This window comes from Salmo salar, chromosome ssa02, assembly GCF_905237065.1.
Source record: "Salmo salar chromosome ssa02, Ssal_v3.1, whole genome shotgun sequence".
NCBI classification, from domain to species: Eukaryota; Metazoa; Chordata; class Actinopteri; order Salmoniformes; family Salmonidae; genus Salmo; species Salmo salar.
In genome coordinates, this window is record NC_059443.1 from 48,742,155 (window position 1) to 48,764,480 (window position 22,326).

The following is a 22,326-nucleotide window of genomic DNA, read 5'->3' on the forward strand; positions in this document are numbered from 1 at the left end:
ATATTAATTGAATTATTCAGTTCTCCATGTGGTCTATATTAAAGAGCAACTCATTTAATATAACATGCTTTTAAAATGCAATATAGGTGCAAAACTGCTACTTAAAATATCAAATTGACGCAAAAGGCATTCTTTTGGTGGAACGACCCACACGTATCTCAGAGTAGAAGTTCTGATCTAGGATCAGGTCCTCCCTGTCCATGTAATCTTATTCATTGTGATCTAAAAGGCTAAACTGATCCATACAAGCCCGGGTAGCACAGTACTCACCAGTCTCTCCGCAGACAGCACCTCCAGCAGTTTGATGAGCATGCGTCCATCACTCAGGTCCCTGTACAGGTCCGTGATGCGGCAGGACACCCGGGAGAGGTGAGAGTTCACCCATTTGGTGAAGGTCTTCTTCTGCACCGCTTCGCGCTCATCTGGAGAGAAAAGAAGACAGGGAATAAAATTAAGAAGGAAGAAATAAAGAGAAGCTATGTCAAAGTGATATGTCATTAAATTAATTGGGATATGAAACAAGTGAATTCCTGTTGACGGATAAGCTGCGTTGGGGTAAAAAAAACAAAAAAACATTTTAGCCGACATGATTCTCAATTGCGATTTACAGTTGCAGTTAGGGTTAAGCGCATTGCTCAAGGGCACATCGGCAGATTTTTTACATAGACGGCTCAGGGTTTTGAACCAGTGACCTTTTGGTTACTGGCCCAACACTCTTAACTGCTAGGCTACCTGCTGCCCTATGTTTGCCAAATTAGCAGTGTTGGGGAGTAGTGAACTACATGTAGTTCAACTAGTAATTAAACTACATTTTGCAGTAGCTTGGTGGTAGATTAAATTAAAATCTTGGTAGTGTTTGCAGTAGTTAATTGCTTTTTGACCATGTAGCCGTGTAGCTAACTACTGGAACTACACACTACTTTTTTGGCAAAAAGAAGAAAATATGGGTGGAATACGCAGTATTTTATCATTTATTTGGGCATCAGACGTTCCTAAATCTCACTTGAAATATTGTTTTTGTGTTTAAGAGAGTGATCGGTTCTTGCAATTTGTAATCTATGACATTTAAGATATAGATATAATTTTTCCCAATATAGCTTTGATGTAGTGAACTACTTTGTCAAAGTAGCTTTAGTAATAAGGCCATGGAAGATAATAATGTTGGAACAAGACATTGAAGTATAGTTAACAGCTCACACTGTCCCTATACAGCCTGGTCTTTTAATTTCAAGTCTGAAATACTATAGAGTAGTGATCTAACTAATCAACTACTGTAATCATCCTCTGATCAACTGAATAAGGTGTTTTAGTGCTGGGCTAAAGCATATTTAACCTCTTGACGGTCGCCTAGGATAGGGGGCGCTACAGCGCTTTTTGAAAAAAATGTGTGCCCATTTTAAACGGCCTACTACTCAAACTCAGAAGCTAGGATATGCATATAATTAATGCTTGTGGATAGAAAATACCCTAAAGTTTCTAAAACTGTTTGAATGGTGTCTGTGAGTATAACAGAACTCATATGGCAGTCAAAACCCCGAGACAGATCGAAACAGGAAGTGGAATTCTGAATTGCGGACTCAACTTCATCTCGTTGCCTATAAATCACACCGTTCATTGAGCACTTCCTATTGCTTCCACTAGATGTCCCCAGTCTTTACAAAGTGATTTGAGTCTCCTACTGTGAAAACTGACTGAATGACACGCTGTGGAACGTGGTCACATGAGGAGGGCCATCACCATTATGACGCCGGCGCCCCTGGCTACCCTCCCCTTTCGAAACGTTTATAAAGACAATGCAATCGTCCCCCTTGAATCTTATTGGAGCTCTGGTTGAAAAAGGCCCTAAAGATTTATGTTATACAACGTTTTACATGTTTGAAAGAACCTAAATAAGAAAAAAATGCATTTTGTTGAAAGAGTAGCCCCGCGCACGTCGGAACTTTTGGTGCAGCCTTCAGAACGCGCTAACAAGAACAAGCTATTGGAACATAAAGGATTAACTTTTTCGAACGAAAATACATTTGTTGTGGACCTGGGATTCCTGGAAGTGCCTAAGGATGAAGATAATCAAAGGTAAAGGATTATTGACAATAGTATACAAGACTAGATTTGATATACAATTGTTCCAAGATGGCGCTGACCTGTATTGCTAGCCTATTGTTCTGAGTATCGCATCCCCTTTTATCGCAAAGTGTGATTACCCAGTAAAGTTATTTTTAAATCTGGCATTACAGGTGCTTTCAAGAGATATTCATCTATAAATCTTAGAATGACAATATTACATTTTAAAAATGTTTTCAAATAGTAATTTAGTAAATTGTAGCGCTGTTTCACCGGATGCATTTGAGGGAAAATAGTTAGTCAACGTTACGCGCCGATGTGAAATGCTGTTTTTATATATAAATATGAACTTCATCGAACAAAAGAATGCATGTATTGTGTAAAATGATGTCCTAGGTGTGTCATCTGATGAAGATTGTCAAAGGTTAGTGCTGCATTTAGCTGTTTTTTGGTTATTTGTGATGCATGTGGTTGGTCGGAAAATGGCTATGTGGCTACTTTTACGATATACTCCTCTAACATAATCTAATGTTTTGCTTTTGCTGTAAAGCCTTTTTGAAATCGGACAACGTGGTTCGATTCAGGAGAGGTGTATCTATAAAACGCTATAATTTGAAAAAAAAATAGATTTTTTTTTTGTTGTAATTTTGTGGCGATAGGATTTTTCGCTGGATGTCCGTCCCGAGCCCGACCAGGGGTTAAAATGTGTACTCACTGGGTCCCTAAGGTTAGATTGAAAATGTCAATAAGCTTGTAAGACTGCCATTCAGATGTAACACTTTTTACGTAAACAAAATAAATACTGTGTAGCTAAGTATTGTGGCAAATGATGGAACCCATGTGTTGTTATATACAGTAACAGTAATGATACTCATTGTATAATTGTGTCATATGAGAGGTTTTTGTCATTGTGGGTGATTGGTCCGCTTTGTCACATGCAACTCATCATCCTTTCATGATCCAGATATTAAAACAACTAGACTGGATTGGGACTGGTGGCCTTGCCTCTTCAGACCTATTACAGAATTTCTTACGGCTTCCTCTCCTGGTCTCTCCATCTCCACTGAGATGAAGGAAATGGACAGGTGAATGCAAATGCTCGATAGGGGGTCGATCATATTGTTTGTCATCTGTTCTGGGTTCTCAGGACAGTGCGCATGAAAGTGAGGAGACGAGGGGAGAAAGCCACTGCAGACTAATGAGATACAGCCATAGCTTTAAAATGTAAAAAAAGTGAAAGTGGGAATCCTGTTTATGTTCGGGGCCCTTGACAGGGACAATGCCCCACCCTCTGGCTCAGAGTTCATATCCATGAACACAAGGCGGGTTTATTTATAATCTTCCCCAATTTTCCTGTTATTGCATTCCTTATCCCTGCAAAGACGTAAGCATGTGATTTGATTGTTCGTTTGCCACATGACGGAATGAGAGAGATGACCTCGCCGCACGCAGGACTGGCTGCACCTTGCAATGAACTCCAAGGCCCTCTTGACTTTTTTGTTATGAGTGATTTATTTGACACGTTTGACGATCTTGCCGAAAGAATAACAATTAGAGAAGGTCGAACCTATTCCTCACATCCCCGTCCCTGCAGCACAAAACATTATATCACCATATGAAATAAAAGGTATCCTTTGATTATAAACACTATTGATTTGGAATCGACCGCTCAGTTAATACTGAACCCTGACCACAATTGTACTGTGTATGACTTCACTAACTAGACTCAGAGCCAACCTCCTGCCTGCTGCCCTACCCCTTGGGGGTACAACCAGCTATCATCTGAGGAGAGGACGGCTCATAATAATGGCTGGAAAGGAGAGAATGGAATGGCATTCTGCCCCAAAACAATGACAATTTCTCTCAACCAGTGATATATGGGTTTTTAGGTGAGCGGTGATGCAACCCTTTGATAAGCAGTGCCCACTTTGTGCCATTCACATGGAAACCATGTGTTTGATCTATTTCATAAAATTCCACTTATTCTGCCCCAGCCATTACCACATTTTACATTTTAGTCATTTAGCAGACGCTCTTATCCAGAGCGACTTACAGTAGTGAATGCATACATTTCATAAATTCTTTTCCCATACTGGTCCCCCGTGGGAATCGAACACACAACCGTGGTGTTGCAAACACCACGCTCTACCAACTGAGCCACAAGCCCAAGCTCCCAAATTAAGGTGCCACCAACCTCCTATGCATCCAAACCCATTTCTGTGGCATTATTGCAACATGGTAACATCACCACAAGTGTCACATAGAGGTACATGCAAGTGGGGATTTTTTAAGGAGTCTTCTGTGAGACCGGAGGACAAGACAGAGCTGGATAGAACAATAGAGGCAGTGTTCCTCTCCTCCACCATTGTCCTAGCTCAACTCCGGGGAGGGCTAGCTAGAGGAATGTTGCACTAGCATCTGGTCTTATCGTTAGGTAAACATACAGCTCCCGTACTATTAACACAGTTTGAAGAGTAAGTGTTAGCTGTTTAACAACAAAAAACTGATGCCAATAAAGACGATTTCAGGTCGTTCATTTAAACAAGGCTACGTTAGGTCGTTTGTCATTTTTCAAAGACCTTGGGCTGATGGGAAAATGATAGCAGTGTCTCGAAGGTCCAAGTAGGAGGATATGGTTAAGAGAAATACATAATTTATTATGTGAAATGACAACCATATTTTTTAAATGATTTCAATGTCATCTCAATGCCATTTTTAGCAGATGATCACTTTAGGACCTTAATGGAATAGAGGAAGTTCAATTCAATTCAATCAATACTACTAATATTTTTGGAGGGTTGAGTACCACCAATTGAGATTCTTAGTTTGTGCTATAAAATGGCTCTGTTGGTATAAAGAGGTTTTAGTATCAATCGTTATAGTAAGTACCGTAATTTCCGGACTATTGAGCGCACCTGAATATAAGCCGCACCCACTGAATTAAAAAAATATATATTATTTTGAACAGTCTATAAGCCGCAGGTGCCTACCGGTACATTGAAACAAATGAACTTTACACAGGCTTTAACAAAAATAAATAGGCTTTAACGAAACACGGCTTGTAACAAAAATAAAAAAATAGCAGTAATCTTTAGTTGTCTTTTTGCACTGAGTCAATTCCTCACGCTGCTGTTTCCAACGTCTTATCATCGACTCATTAAGACCAAGCTCCCGTGCAGCAGCTCTATTTCCTTTTCCAACAGCCAGATCAATCGCCTTCAACTTGAAAGCTGCATCATATGCATTTCTCCGTGTCTGCCATGATGAGGGTGACAAAATGACTACCGTAATCCGAATGATAGGAAGTTTGAGAGCACTCGATTTAATCTAAACAGTAAAAAAAAGTTGTTTGACCTTAACCCGTTCGGCAATTTCATTGCTCTAATGAAAGCTTCATGCCGCCCAAAAATTGAGCGCGTCACAGAATGTGGTTTTTTGGAGAAAAACAATTTGAAAGCGGGAAAAATCCATATATTAGCCGCGTCATTGTTTAAGCCGCGATGTTCAAAGCGTGGGAAAAAGTTGCGGCTTATAGTCCGGAAATTACGGTTGCTAGGTTTCCATCCAATTGGTGACAGATTTGAATGTGAAAATTCTAAAATCTGCATAAAGAAAATATGCACATTTTGTTTCCGGAAAACAGACTTTATTCGGATAAAAATCAGTGCGTGATGATCTAAAGTTCAATGTGATTCCAACTCTACCAATAGTTTTGTTACAAAATAGCAGTGATGTAAAGTACTTAAGTAAACATACTTTAAAGTACTATTTAAGTCGTTTTTGGGGGGTATCTGTACTTTATTTTACTATTCATAATTTTCACAACTTTTACTTCACTACATTCCTACTCCATACATTTCCCCTGACAACCAAAAGTACTCGTTACATTTAGAATGGCTAGCAGAACAGGAAAATGGTCAAATTCAGGCACTTACTGTTTCAAGAGAACATCCCTGGTCATCCCTATCGCCTCTGATCTGGCGGACTCACTAAACACAAATGCTTTGTTTATGTTTTAGTGTTGGAGTGTGCCCCTGGTGCCATCTGATTTGCTTAATATAAGTAATTTGAAATGATGTATACTTTTACTTTCAATACTTAAGTATATTTTAGCAATTACATTTACTTTTGATACTTAAGTATTGTCACAAGTATCTTCGTCTTCTGACGATAATGCGAAATCGTCATCAGAAAAGGTAGACCAATACGCAGCAGGTGTGCAGTTGTTCATTTTGAACATTTAATTAAATCAACACGAATACAAAAACAACAAACAAGAAAACGAACGATAAACTGACAGTCTGCAAAGCATAGGCTCAACACAGAACAATCACCCACAAATCACACACAAACACACCCTAATATATGGGACTCTCAATCAAAGGCAGATAGACAACACCTGCCTTCAACTGAGAGTCCCAACCCCAATTAACCAAACATAGAAACACACACACCAGACTAACCATAGAATACAAACACATAGACCATCAACCAAAAACCCGGAAATACTAAATCAAACACCCTTTACACAAACACACCACCCCGAACCACATAAAACAAATACCCTCTGCCACGTCCTGACAAAAATAGAAAAAAATTATCCTTATATGGTGCTCAGGACGTGTCCTCCAGAAGCACCTTAACAAAAAAAAAACCCCAAGCAACACCAAAAAAATTCCCCTTTTCTAAAGGGAGGGAAGGGAGGGTGGCTGCCGTCAACGACGGCACTGTGCTACACCCCTAAACTCAGGCCGTTCCAGGCTGTCGGGGCAGTCTGGCAGCTCGGGACAGTCTGTGGGCAGTCTGGCAGCTCGGGACAGTCTGGGCAGTCTGGCAGCTCGGGACAGTCTGGGCAGTCTGGCAGCTCGGGACAGTCTGGGCAGTCTGGCAGCTCGGGACAGTCTGGCAACTCGGGGCAGTCTGGCAACTCGGGGCAGTCTGGCAACTCGGGGCAGTCTGGGCAGTCTGGCAACTCGGGACAGTCTGGCAACTCGGGACAGTCTGGGCAGTCTGGCAACTCGGGACAGTCTGGGCAGTCTGGGCAGTCTGGCAACTCGGGACAGTCTGGGCAGTCTGGCAACTCTGGACAGTCTGGCAACTCGGGACAGTCAGGGCAGTCTGGCCACTCCGGCAGTTCAGCGCAGTCTGGCCACTCCGGCAGTTCAGCGCAGTCTGGCCACTCCGGCAGTTCAGCGCAGTCTGGCCACTCCGGCAGTTCAGCGCAGTCTGGCCACTCCGGCAGTTCAGCGCAGTCTGACCTCTCTGGCGACTGTTGACTGGCGGGCAGCTCTGACGACTGTTGACTGGCGGGCAGCTCTGACGACGACTGTTGACTGGCGGGCAGCTCTGACGACGACTGTTGACTGGCGGGCAGCTCTGACGACTGTTGACTGGCGGGCAGCTCTGACGACGACTGTTGACTGGCGGGCAGCTCCGACGACGACTGTTGACTGGCGGGCAGCTCCGACGACGACTGTTGACTGGCGGGCAGCTCCGACGACGACTGTTGACTGGCGGGCAGCTCCGACGACGACTGTTGACTGGCGGGCAGCTCCGACGACGACTGTTGACTGGCGGGCAGCTCCGACGACGACTGTTGACTGGCGGGCAGCTCCGACGACGACTGTTGACTGGCGGGCAGCTCCGACGACGACTGTTGACTGGCGGGCAGCTCCGACGACGACTGTTGACTGGCGGGCAGCTCCGACGACGACTGTTGACTGGCGGGCAGCTCCGATGACGACTGTTGACTGGCGGGCAGCTCTGATGACGACTGTTGACTGGCGGGCAGCTCTGGTGACTATTGACTGGCGTGGCTGAGTTGACGCACTTGTAGCCTGGTGCGTGGTGCTGGTACTGGGCTTACCAGATTATGAACACGCACCTCCAGGCTAGTGCGGGGAGCGGGAACAGGACGAGTCGGACTGGGTTGACGCACTTCCGGGTCCGCACGAGAGACAGGAGCTGGAAACCCAGGGCTATGGAGGCGCACAGTCGGTCTCGATCTTACCTCCTGCACAACCCGTCTTGGCTGGATGGAACTAGTAGCCCTGTACGAGCGGGGTGCTCGTACAGGGCAGACTGGGCTGTGCAGGGGCCTGATGGTAGCCGTGCGTAGAGCGGGAGTTGGGTAGCCTGGTCCTCGGAGGCGTACCGGCAACCAGATGCGCTGCGCAGGCATCCTCCTATCAGGCTGGATGCCCGCTCTAGCACGGCACCTGCGAGGGGCTGGAATAACGCGCACCGGACTGTGCGTGCGTATGGGTGAAATAGTGCGCTCCTCAGCGAAACATAGCGCTCTCCACCCCATACGCTCCTCCATATAACCACGGGTAGCTGGCTTCCGGCTCTTCTTACGCCTAGCCAAACTACCCGTGTGCCCCCCCAAAAATTTTTATTGGGGGTGCCTCTCGTGCTTCTCCCTCAGCGTGTACTTGGCCTCGTACCTCCGCCTCTCTGCCTTGGCTGCCTCAATTTCCCACTGCGGGCGGCGATAATCCTCAGCCTGGTGCCAAGGTCCGGCCCCGTCCAGAACTTCCTCCCAGGTCCACTTCTCCCGCCAGTCCAACTCGAATTCCCTCTGCTCCTTCTTCTGCTGCTTGGTCCTTGAGTGGTGGGTGATTCTGTCACAAGTATCTTCGTCTTCTGACGATAATGCGAAATCGTCATCAGAAAAGGTAGACCAATACGCAGCAGGTGTGCAGTTGTTCATTTTGAACATTTAATTAAATCAACACGAATACAAAAACAACAAACAAGAAAACGAACAATAAACTGACAGTCTGCAAAGCATAGGCTCAACACAGAACAATCACCCACAAATCACACACACAAACACACCCTAATATATGGGACTCTCAATCAAAGGCAGATAGACAACACCTGCCTTCAACTGAGAGTCCCAACCCCAATTAACCAAACATAGAAACACACACACCAGACTAACCATAGAATACAAACACATAGACCATCAACCAAAAACCCGGAAATACTAAATCAAACACCCTTTACACAAACACACCACCCCGAACCACATAAAACAAATACCCTCTGCCACGTCCTGACCAAACTACAAAAACAATTAACCTTATACTGGCCAGGATGTGACAAGTATATTGAAAACCAAATACTTTTAGACTTTTCCTCAAGTAGTATTTTACTGGATGACTTTCACTTTAGTAATTTTTTATTAAGGTATCTACTTTTACTCAAGTACGACAATTGGGTACTTTTCCCACCACTGCAAAACAGCATATGTGCCTACTCTGGTCTTGGCACGTGCGCTGTAGCCAACAGCTCGCAAATACAGTGTGGGTAGGCTAGTCTAGATGAAGAGATAAATTATAGATAAGGGTGAAAATATTTTTATTTGGCAAAACAGCAGTCAAGCGTCGATCATCGTGTCACCAGAATAAGACCCTCGATATTCATTGGAAAGGAGAATCAAGATCACTATGAACTTCACAGGGTGGTGAAAGTGCACAAGTTATTTCATATTTAGCCTAATAAACTGCATGGTTTCCCAAGTTGTAGTTTAATTATATATTTTTTTATATATATAAGTTTTACTGACACAAAAATATCCCACCCTGTCTAGCGTATTAAGTTTTGTCGACATTTGGAGAGTTTAGCAACAAATTTGATGTTTCCATCAGGCCTGTCGTGACATGTACTTTACTAGCATAAAAAGGTTGGATGGCAACCTGGTTAGTGTCACTAAAAAACATGCAAAAGGTAATTGCATTGGAAGGTACAATCATTGGAGGGTACATTCATTATACTTTGTACATAGTACTTACCCCTATTTGACCCTGTTCTAATCCAAATTTCATCTATATGAGCGCACGGAATACACTTTGTTTCAAAATGCATCAGTTTGTGTCTTAAGTAGAAATTGTCCACAAATATTGAATTGTAAAAGTATGTTATATTAATTGAAGTGCCCTTTAATATGGACCACATGGAAAATTCTATAAATCCAATTTTTATATGAATAAAGACTTGCTATTAGTGATTCATTTTATGCAGAAAAAAACCTGTCCCTCTTTTAAGGTCTAGGAACTATACAGGAGTAATAAAGGCCTAGTGCACTAATTTGGCGGGTATGTATTTTACTTCATTTTTTAAATATATATTTTTATATTCATTATCTCTTTATTGTGATTTATCAGGGAGTGCCAGCACCCTCAGCACCCCTATTTCCCGCAGCTATGCAAATGGTACCGAATTTGTGGAACAACCCATATATTCAAGTATATCCACTTATTTATCAGAGGCTATTCATGAATTTCTTACTATTGCACTGATTGATAGAGTGTCCTTTAGTCCTAATCATGTTGGATATCATTCTCTTCCAGAGAAAATCATCCCAAGTTGTGACCTTGACTTGATCCACAGCTCTATTTTCTTTGGAGTTCAGGAACAAAGAAGCAAATCTAACAAGCTGGGATATGAGCAGTCTGGTCATCATGACTGACACAGAATATAAACTATTGATTTATTGACGCATCTTGTATCTCTATCCTGGGGGGCTAACTCTCTGGTTCCCAAAAGCTAATCTCTCATCTTATCTCAACAGGGATGCACATTCATTCAAATTCCAGTTTGGTTTCTTTCCTCTCTATTTTTTCCTCTTTCCAGGTTTCGGCAGGAAAAAGAGATCTTGATTAGGGCACTACTCAGGAATTGCAGAGTTCAAGGCACTTTGGATCACTACCCCACCCTTAGCTGGCAGGAAATACTGAATGTGGTGAACGATTCCATTCTGCACCTCTAAAGCACTGTTCATGTTCAGAGCTAATTGCCTATTGACAAGATTTACTCCTCTCATATTCTGCAGTCTGTATTTCAACCACTCTTGTGAGGGAAGCCTAATGATTGGCAGAGATTGAAAACAATCATTCAGAGGGACAACAATAACAACAGCCATTTTCTTTAGGCCTAGATGTACATATTATATGATATAGCATTCATTGGCAAACTAACAAATGAACAGACTAGAAATCAGTATCCAAGGATGAAAAACAAAGGTAGAAGACTGGACATCTTAGTGAAGCAGTTCAAAGGTTACTTCCTTCTTCCCTCACTGTTGACATCAACATCCTGTGGTGTGCGGCGGGCCAGAAGAACAAAATTCTTCCTGTGTGTAAGGGCTGGATTAGTGGATGAGGTCACACTGCCATGTTTAGGGGTGACTAACCACTGGACAAATGCGTTGTCAAATCAACATCCAACTTTGGTTGATATTTGATTGACTTGTCATTGAGTTGTCAGACAGGAAGTCAACTTCATGTAAAACCTGAAATGCTATTGTTGATTGTTGTTTGAAAACTAGATCAAAATTATACAAAAACTGTGTGTGTGTGTTAATGTTTTGCCAACCAACCAGCAATGTTGATGTAATAACATTATGCTGACAAAACACATGGGAAAACAAGGAAAATATAAATACCAGGTACCGTACTTGACAAGCTGTCTCCATGTCATAAAGCGGATAAAGTCCCTCCATTGATAGCAGGGTAAAACAGATCATCAGTCAGATAAGTCATGGTGTTATGGCAGATGGACTGTTTGCTCTTTAATAAGGCCTCAGATTATCACACAAGCAACTACCAACAACTATATATTTCAAATCAATGACTCAACATCAACATTTCCCCAGCAGTCAATGCCTGGCAAAAGGGAAAACAAAGCACTAAACAGGACATGGCTTTGTGTCCATTTACACACAGTTAAAACATTCCTACATTTCAGTATCACTAACTCTTATTTATGTCTTTGAATTCTCTGACATGTTTTATCATTACTTACTTTACAGTAAAGATGTTGTTGAAACCCTTAAGATCATTCTTACTATTCTCAAAAGTCATGATAGCACTATATTTTACAGTACAGTTTATACTGGTATTTACCTGGTATTAACTAGGACGAAGGCCGGAATTCAATCCAATCACGCTTTGTCAACAATGCACCTTTAAAGGTAATTTCCGATTTAGCCGACATGCAGCGTTTACTGTGAATGCGTCGCAAAAGCCGGGAACATTGCCTTTAAAAGCTGCATTATAGACCAAGCACGATTGGATTTAATCCCAGCCAAGGTAAATGTTATTCTCTGGTACTTACTTATCAGAATTCAACAACTGAGGGCATAACAGAAGTTAACCTTCAATGCTATATTTCGGGGTATCCTGCAAATGGGTGTCAAGGTCAAATAGTCAGTCAGTGTAGCTAAATCGGGTAAATCAAACTTGTTAAGGTCAGAACTGCACTCTTTTTCAACACGCTCTCTCAAGTTTGCCCCCTTCCCCCCCCAGCCCATTCAAAGACTTCTTCAGTTCCATGACTTTCTGTTGGCCTCTTTTTTGTCTCTCTATAAAATATTTTCTTGCCAGCAGAACAGACGGTCATTTAGAGACTGTGGTGGAAACCGGGTTGGCAGGGGCCTGTTTGCCGACAAAAGTAGTACTTCAGCACTCAAGCCTGTGTGGTGGTAGTCCAGGTCATTGGTGTGGAGAAGTAGCTACAATCTGGTACAAAAGCGACTGGAGTACATCTAATAACTGTTTTTACACTATTGTGCCAACCCAAACAATACAATGTTAGATCGGATATTGTCTTTTCACACTGTCCTTTCCAGCACAGCTTTAGCAACTATGGTGGATATGTAACCAAGCCAGCGCAAGCTTGTCAAAGCAAATTATTTACCTAAAAACCCCACTTCAAGGACCCAGATTAAGCCTACTCCTGGATAAAAAGGATCAATGGAAAATCTCCATTAAAAGTGATTTTAAGTACAGGAATAGGCTTCATCTGGCTGAGAGAAACCGGCTTTAAATGTATTAGACAAAACAGAAAAATACATGTGCCCTGACAATGCACTTTCAATTTTCTTTTGGTTGATACAGCCACGGGACAGCTGTACAAAATGACTTGATAAATGTTCATGTCTGTTACAGTTCATGTCTGTTTGTAAAAGGTCACTGGCACAATGACACCACGTGGTTATGCTGAAAATATAGCACATTTATGAACTATGAACCAGAGAGCTCTGCCTAATATCAGGTCATGCGATAGACTAGAGTTCAGTCCAAGTGGTGTACTGGTACATCAAGCTGTCTCACGCTACAGAAACAGGAGATAGGCTCCTGTTCAATGACCAGTTCTGGGTCGAACAAGGCTACTACTTACTCTGGCTAAAATCAAGGGTCACGGGGATACAACCAATGGTAATCCTACTCCCCTTACAGTATGTCTGAAATCTTCAGTTGAACGTTACTGTTCCTAGATCCTTTGAGACCCTATCAACATTAGCTTTTTATTGAACCTTTATTTAACTAGGCAAGTCAGTTAAGAACAAATTCTTATTTACAATGACGGCCTACCCCAGCCAAACTCTCCCCTAACCCGGACGACGCTGGGCCAATTGTGTGCCGCCCTATGGGACTCCCGATCACGGCCGGTTGTGATACAGCCCGGGATTGAACCAGGGTCTGTAGTGACACCTGCAGTGCCTTACACCGCTGCGCCACTCGGGAGCCTGTTACAGTAGTAGTGTTGCTCTACAATTTCCATTATCAGCACACCAGGTCAATCCATACATTTTGTCATATCTTCACTCGATTTAAAAATAAATATGATGAAGCATAACTATTTCAAGCTAGCAGTACATGACACAAGAATAGTAATCAATAACGTTGACTCTGTGATGTTTTATCAATTCAGTCATCCCATGACTGAGTAAAGCCAATAGACCAGAGGGTGAAAGTTCAAGTCTCTCTCTCTGTCTTCCTTTTCATTCCGGCTGCTTTACAACATTGGACAAGGTTTCAGCAGTCAGTAAAATCTACACAAAGCTACATATTAACAAACGGCACACATTCATCCAGTATCCATGTAGTTGTTGTGGCCAGTTTATACCATTCAAGTGAGCAAAACTGGACAAATTCTGACCATTGCTGTAAATGTAATGATCTATTAATGAAAAGGGGACTTACAGTATATATAAAATGTATAGAAGAGACACATTCAACAACACAATAGTGCATTCAGACACAATTATTCATAGAGAGACTGAGTTAATGACTGATATTATCATGTGGCAAAGACCACATTCTCTTTGGGATGAGAGAAACCCCAACAAAGATGTCAACAAAAGACATCTACATGTCATCAAGGTCAGCAGGACTTTAAAAAATGTTACTATGATAATGGTTACATTAGCATATTCATTTCTCATTTTTTCTATTGCAGTCTAACCTGGTGTTCATCATAATGAAAATATGAAAATGAATGTAAAAAATGTATTTAGAAAATAAGTCATTTTATAGTAAATATACTAAACAAGAGTAAACAATATAACACAATGACACTGTATAACTAACAGTGATGCTATATAATATATAGTAAGCCTATATGCCTGTTTTGTAAAATAAAAATAATAAAAAACACACGCAAGGCCCTTATACTAACTGTGTAAAAACATATTGTTAAGCGCTATCATTTCCTAGAATTTGGCTCCTTGAAAGTGTATTTGCATGGGATGGCTGGACAAAACAACCACTCCCACCTTCCCTGTCCCCTCTCATGCTATTGTTGTCCTGACTACCCACTTGGAACTAGCATGCATGCCGTTTAGATAGCATTGTGTGTTTGTAGACAGAGGGGCTCCATCGAAAACAGCTATTTAGTATTTTATTGTCAACACTAAATTAATATCCCCCAAAAAAGACAGCCTTATAATCCAGTCTGAAAGTCATCCTTTTGCCAGATCATAGTGCTGCCATACTAAACGTGTCATATCCATCACTAACAGTTACCGTTTTTTAGGATTAAGACACCCAATTTGTTTTATTTTCTAAGAAGTAAAAGAACAACAATGAAATATAATGCTCTTCATCCACATAACATTACCCTGATAAAGAACTGCCAAATTCAACACAGACGATCCAGAATTCTCTCTCTAGACCCCAGCGTCTATATGCTGACAGAGCATATAGCATAGCAACACCTATAAACAAAAGGCGCCTGCAGCCTCCAGCATTCACTTACCTTGAAGCTGTTTAAAGCGCCCTTCTAACATGTTGTAGTTGAAAGCCACCTGAGCAGGATAACCAGAGTCCGGCTCAGTGAATTGTACATCTTTCCCACCCAACTCCCAGTCCACTTGCATAGTTCCAAACTAAAACTGGGACCCGCTGAAAGAAAATTTCCCCTCAGAAAAAAACACAAGCACAGCAAGGCAAAAAACGTAGGGAAGTTAAGAAGGGATCCAATGGGCTCTTTTAGCCTCCTACCACCACCACCCCTTGCTACACCACAAGCTCCACAAAAGAATCCAGTAAAAGTAACGAAAGGAAGGAATATTCTCAAGGACACTACTCTTCCCAGAGCAGCCACTGAAGGAACAGGAGTGTAGAAGCTGGATCTGTGTCAGATAGGGGGCAGAACATGCTTCTTCTTCTCTCTTGATTGTTCTGTCTTCCCTCTCAACCCATTCAAAAGCAGCCTCCACCCCACCCCCTCTCACGCCCCTCTCCCTCTAGGTTGTGAGCTGCTCACCCATTCAGGAGTGTACACTTTTGAGTGGTATTGAGTGGTATTGCCCCCCCAAAAAAATCACTGCATCTCATCTGGCAGACAGTTAAGGAAGGGATAGGTCTCCAATAAAAAAAGAGAATGAAAGGGTTTTTCTCACACTCAGCACACCTTTCATAAGTCTGGAGGGAAAAGTGGAGGAGGGGATCGGTTTAGAGGGGGAAGAGGAACAGGAGTTTGTAATTTTGTCACTGGCTAGCCACTGCCTGGGAGCTCAGTGATGATATCACCGCCTCATTTCCATGCAGTGGGGAGAAAGAGGGAGGACGTTGGGCCGTACCAAGCTTGAAGAGAGGAGGGGGTAGAGGGAAGCTAGCCAGGATACAACCCTGCCATTTCCCAGCATTGTTGTTCAGTCAGTGACAGAGGAAAAATCTGGCCATTCCAGAAATGTATAAATGCTGGTTTGAAATAATGTGAGCAACCAATGTCCTGTCAAAAAGTGACCCTCCAAACATCCTGTTTCAGAGGTGAACTGAAAGCCCCCCCCCCCTCTTTCTTCCTAATGGATGAATAGTCTGCATATTGGCCCATGAATGGTTGCTTCCCAAACAAAGCAGGAGCACACTCAACCAGTTTCCACTAGGCAGAACATCACAAAGCGAAAAGGATTCTGATTACAAATCAAACATAAATGGCCAAGGTACCTTAGCGAACACTGCCAGGGAAAGGACAGACATAGATTTCTCTCTAAGCAGAGACACTTTCTATAACAGTTAGTGTTTCATATTCTGAGCTAGTCATTAAAAAAGTGTGGTCCACAGATATAAGTGAATCTGAACAACCCTTTAACTGGACCAGAATATGGAACTTGGCATCCTGTAATCCGAACCATCAATTTATACTTTACATTTAAGTTTGTTCACAGACTGTATTTAACACCAAGGAAACATTTTACATTGGATGGAGACATGTTGGATGGGTGGGGTTTGGGGATGGGATGGGAGGTTAGGGTGAAGCTCACTTATTTTTGTTTATTTTGCTTTACATACTACATTTGTTATTACCTTTTAACTCTGTAATATGATCATAATAATCAATACTTTGTATTTATTTATCTTTTTTTAATGTTTATTTTTTATTTTTGAGTGGCAGCCCACAAGTTAATATGATATGAACTGAAAATGAAATTATATGACATCTATTTTGTACCTGTACCCCACACCCCCAATAATAAAAATAATAATAATTTTAAAAAGGTGGTCACACAAACAAACAAAATAATTGTAAAGTCCAGATAATCCTAGTAAATACAACCAAATTAAATCCATACCATACAAGACTCTGACAAAATGTTTTCCATAATGATTCCCCTTTGGATTTAGCCACTGACTCAACCATGTTGCCTTATATTCATGGCAGTCTCAGGAGTTCTCTGCCGCAGAGTATTCTTGCTACATACAGTAGCAGCATCATCAACAATATCCCATTTGTCCTCTTCCTGTTCATGAGAAAGCCTTGTGGCGAAGGAGGAGGCCACAGATATGCTGCCTTATATCTACTCCTCATGATGTTATGAATTCATGCTCATCTCAATACCACAAGTGTTGCCGTCATTTGTTTTCCAGCAACTGTGCGAAAAGACAAATCGAAATCATTACGACAATGAACACAGGGAATGACAAAAGGCCAAAAAGGACACAGTCTCTCTGTCTTTCTGCCTGGCTGACTGTCTGTCCAACCTTAGATGCAGATCCATAGATGTAGATCCCTATGTACAGTAGTTCATGTGCTTGGGCAGTTTGAGGAACACATGCTAATAATGACACTAGAATTCCCATAATATAAATTATATTATTATGTGTTAAATAATATCATATTTGTTGTGTCACAATAAAGCATAAGGGAGGGGTAAAAAATTATATGAAAAAATATACACTGGGTAAAAACACATGATGAATATGCTTTCCTAGTTGTACAGAGCAAAAAAAAGTTATGAACTGTAAATGGCACAAACACACGACACATTAAAGTCTTCCTTGGTTTGGTCACTAGGTATCCACAAGGCCATCGCCTTGCGAAGGGCTATTCTTCCACAGCCTCCCTACCAGAGGTGGGACCAAGTTATTGTTTTACAAGTCACAAGTAAGTCTCAAGTCTTAGCACTCAAGTCCCAAGTCAAAACAGGTAAGTCCAAGTCAAGTCTCAAGTCAAGATCGACAAGTCTCAAGTCAAGTCTCAAGTCCTAAACTTTGAGTTGCGAGTCCTAAACAAGTCATAATGTTCTCTTCACCAAATGTAAGAGAAGAGTAATAGTTAGTATATTACATTAATGCAAATCATTAATGCTTTTAAAAATATATTTATTACTTTCCAAATCAACTTTATATTTCCATGGAAATACATGGGTAGCCATGAGAAAGACCCCGCCCCATAGCAATCGACTATCGAGGTTCGCTATGGGGCGATGTAGGCTTGTACACAATCGCCCAACCTTAACACACACCCTCTCTGTGTGTGGTTACAGTAGGCTAACGTATGTCAATGGTTTTAGGAACAGCAGTAACATCAGGCAGGATTTAGGCTATCAACTGCCTAGCCAGTTGTAGCTCAATCTTCGGTGCAATGATCACGTTCCCGCACTGACTGACTGTGTGGAGGCTCATTGATTTAACGTTAAGTTAGCCTACATGCTACACTAGCAAAGTTATATACTATATAGCTGTCGGCTATATTAGCCATGACTTACCGTTCTTTGTGCAACTTCAAATGTCGAACAAAGTTGGAAGTTGTTGTGCCTCCATCTGTAATTTTCTTCCCGCATGTTTTGCAAGTTGCAATCCGTTTTTGTTGATACAGCGTAGTCTTTATATCACAAAATAATAATTTTGGGTATCATCTTTCCAAGGGCTCCGTCTGAATTCACCTGCCGACGTTCCTCTGCACTGCCACACGCAACTTTTTCTCAGCTGGCACAGTTTGATTCAAACTGTAGTCCGTTAAATGAAGAGTTGATGCACTGCACACTTTTTTTAATAGCATAATTTTTTATATTTGGGCTTGGGGAGGGTATCAAGTCAGTTCGAGTTAAAAGGCTCAAGTCCAAGTTAAGTCACGAGTCATTGGTGTTAAAGTCAAAGTTGAGTTGCAAGTCACCTCTGCTCCCTACTTTTCCATAACCTCTTTATACAAGCCTCTTCATCTAGACTTGTAATGCTCGGTTTTAAGTTAGATTCTTAGACAAGAAAAATACACACATCCTTCTACATGACTCACCTCATAGGAATTACTATGAAACAGGGAAAGGAAATAGGGTGGTGACATAGGGGTGTGGGTTTCTGGGTGGGTTTGTGTGATGGTCAACCTCTGTGATAATCAGACAAATTGAAAATACCCAAAAATTGTGAGTGAAATCTCTTTAAAAATGTCAAATTGAGTTGTTAATAACAATTACACAGTCTTCCTGTCACGCCCTGACCTGAGAGAGCCTTTTTTATGTCTCTATTTAGGTTTGGTCAGGGTGTGATTTGGGTGGGCATTCTATCTCCTTTTTTCTATGCTTTGTATTTCTTTGTTTTGGCCTGGTATGGCTCTCAATCAGGGACAGCTGTACATCGTTGTCGCTGATTGGGAGTCATACTTAGGCAGCCTTTTTCCTTTGGGGTTTTGTGGATAGTTATTTTCTGTTTTGTACATTGTGACCTGACAGAACTGGTGGCTTTCTTTTGTTAAAGTGTTTCTTATTATTAAATATTATAATGAACACTCAGCACGCTGCGCTTTGGTCCCCTTCTTCAACAGACGATCGTTACACTTCCATTCCATTTCCTTGTGCCAAGGTTAATGTAGATATGCTTTTATTTTAGTTGGATGTAAAACAATAGGGTCTTTGCTGAGCTTATGAAGTAGCCTCTTCTCAAAAGTTTAACATGATGCTACAAAGAATTAAGTCAGAACAATTAATGGAGAATGGCCAAGCCCACAGATTTGCAGTAAGTGGAAAACGTATGCACCAAAATAAACCTTTCTTTTCTGACTTACCTTGAAATAGGAGACCTGCATACAGATCTGCAATCTTAATTTGATCACTCTGTTGTCGCAGAGAAGCAGGGTCAAATTAAGATAGCGTTTGTGTGTGTGAAGACTACAGTCGTGGCCAAAAGTTTTGAATGACACAAATATTAATTTCCACAACGTTTGCTGTTTCAGTGTCTTTAGATATTTTTGTCAGATGTTACTATGGAATACTGAAGTATAATTACAAGCATTTCATAAGTGTCAAAGGCTTTTATTGACAATTACATGAAGTTGATGCAAAGAGTCAATATTTGCAGTGTTGACCCTTCTTTTTCACAGTGTTCTTTTTCACAAAGTACACGTCTTTTTCGCAGTGTTGACTCTTCCTCTGCAATCCGCCCTGGCATGCTGTCAATTAACTTCTGGGCCACATCCTGACTGATGGCAGTCCATTCTTGCATAATCAATGCTTGGAGTTTGGCAGAATTTGTGGGTTTTTGTTTGTCCACCCGCCTCTTGAGGATTGACCACAAATTCTCAATGGATTAAGGTCTGGGGAGTTTCCTGGCCATGGACCCAAAATATCGATGTTTTGTTCCCCGAGCCACTTAGTTATCACTTTTGCCTTATTACAAGGTGCTCCATCATGCTGGAAAAGGCATTGTTCGTCACCAAACTGTTCCTGGATGGTTGGGAGAAGTTGCTCTCAGAGGATGCATTTGTACCATTCTTTATTCATGGCTGTCTTCTTAGGCAGAATTGTGAGTGATCCCACTCCCTTGGCTGAGAAACAACCCACACATGAAGGGTCTCAGGATGCTTTACTGTTGGCATGACACAGGACTGATGCTAGCGCTCACCTTGTCTTCTCCGGACAAGCTTTTTTCCGGATGCCCCAAACAATCGGAAAGGGGATTCATCAGAAAAATTATTTTACCTCAGTCCTTAGCAGTCCAATCCCTGTGCATTTTGCAGAATATCAGTCTGTCCCTGATGTTTTTCCTGGAGAGAAGTAGCTTCTTTGCCGTCCTTCTTGACACCAGGCCATCCTCCAAAAGTCTTCGCCTCACTGTGCGTGCAGATGCACTCACACCTGCCTGCTGTCATTCCTGAGCAAGCTCTGTACTGGTGGTGCCCCGATCCCGCAGCTGAATCAACTTTAGGAGACGGTCCCCTGGTGCTTGCTGGACTTTCTTGGGTGCCCTGAAGCCTTCTTCACAACAATTGAACCGCTCTCCTTGAAGTTCTTGATGATCTGATAAATGGTTGATTTAGGTGCAATCTTACTGGCAGCAATATCCTTGCCTGTGAAGCCCTTTTTGTGCAAAGCAATGATGACGGCATGTGTTTCCTTGCAGGTAACCATGATTGACAGAGGAAGAACAATGATTCCACGCACCACCCTCCTTTTGAAGCTTCCATTCTGTTATTCGAACTCAATCAGCATGACAGAGTGATCTCCAGCCTTGTCCTTGTCAACACTCACACCTGTGTTAACGAGAGAATCACTGACATGATGTCAGCTGGTCCTTTTGTGGCAGGGCTGAAATGCAGTGGAAATGTTTTTTTTGGGATTCAGTTCATTTGTATGGCAAAGAGGGACTTTGCAATTGATTGCAATTCATCTGATAACTCTTCATAACATTCTGGAGTATATGCAAATTGCCATCATACAAACTGAGGCAGCAGACTGAAAATTAATATTTGTGTCATTCTCAAAACTTTTGGCCACGACTGTAGATGTTGCTTTCGCAACAGCTAATGGGGATCTTAGTTTTTTCTGAATGCTTAATGGGATAGGTGGCAGTATTTTCACGGCCGGATAAAAAACGTACCCGATTTAATCTGGTTACTACTCCTGCCCAGAAACTAGATTATGCATATAATTAGTAGATTTGGATAGAAAACACTCAAGTTTCTAAAACTGTTTGAATGGTGTCTGTGAGTATAACAGAACTCATATGGAAGGCCAAAACCTGAGAAGATTCTATACAGGAAGTGCCCTGTGACAATTTGTTCTCCTTCAAGGGCATCTCTATCAAAAATACAGCATCTGTGCTGTAATGTGACATTTTCTAAGGCTTCCATTGGCTCTCTAAAGCCGCCAGAAAGTGGAATGGGGTGTCTGCTGTCTCTGGGCGAAGAACAGCAGGAGAATTTGTAAGTGGTCAGCCTTGGGACAGTGACACTGGAGATGCGTGGTCACGAGACTACTCCATTTGTTTCTTTCAGCCTTTGAATGAATACAACGTTGCCCGGTTGGAATATTATCTCTATTTTATGAGAAAAATTGCATAAAAATGTATTTTAAACAGCGTTTGACATGCTTCTAAGTACGGTAATGGAATATTTGTAATTTTTTTGTCACGAAATGCGCTCGCTTCGGATAGTGACCTGAATGCACGAACAAAACAGAGCTATTTGAATATAACTATGGATTATTTGGAACCAATACAACATTTGTTGTTGAAGTAGAAGTCCTGGGAGTGCATTCTGACGAAGAACAGCAAAGGTAATCCAATTTTTCTAATAGTAATTCTGAGTTTAGGTTGTCCCAAACTTGGTGGGTGTCAAATTAGCTAGCCGTGATGGCCAGGCTATCTACTCAGAATATTGCAAAATGTGCTTTCGCCGAAAAGCTATTTTAAAATCTGACACCGCGATTGCATAAAGGAGTTCTGTATCTATAATTCTTAAAATAATTGTTATGTATTT

The 22,326-nt window shown here is 41.8% G+C and overlaps 1 protein-coding gene across 3 annotated transcripts in view; it reads right to left on the minus strand.

The window, feature by feature from the left end:
• The window catches only part of LOC106584953 (spectrin beta chain, non-erythrocytic 1), a 136,250-nt gene that overhangs the window by 86,636 nt on the left and 27,288 nt on the right, over positions 1-22,326 (minus strand). The window contains exons 3-4 of one of the 3 annotated variants that reach the window (XM_014170652.2): positions 15,109-15,198; positions 271-422 (exon numbers count right to left, since the gene is read on the minus strand). In XM_014170652.2, the coding sequence (XP_014026127.1) occupies positions 271-422; positions 15,109-15,198 (242 nt within the window). Of the gene's footprint in view, positions 1-270; positions 423-15,108; positions 15,831-22,326 lie in introns of those variants that run through there. The other 2 variants (XM_014170647.2, XM_014170641.2) reach the window with 2 other exon arrangements.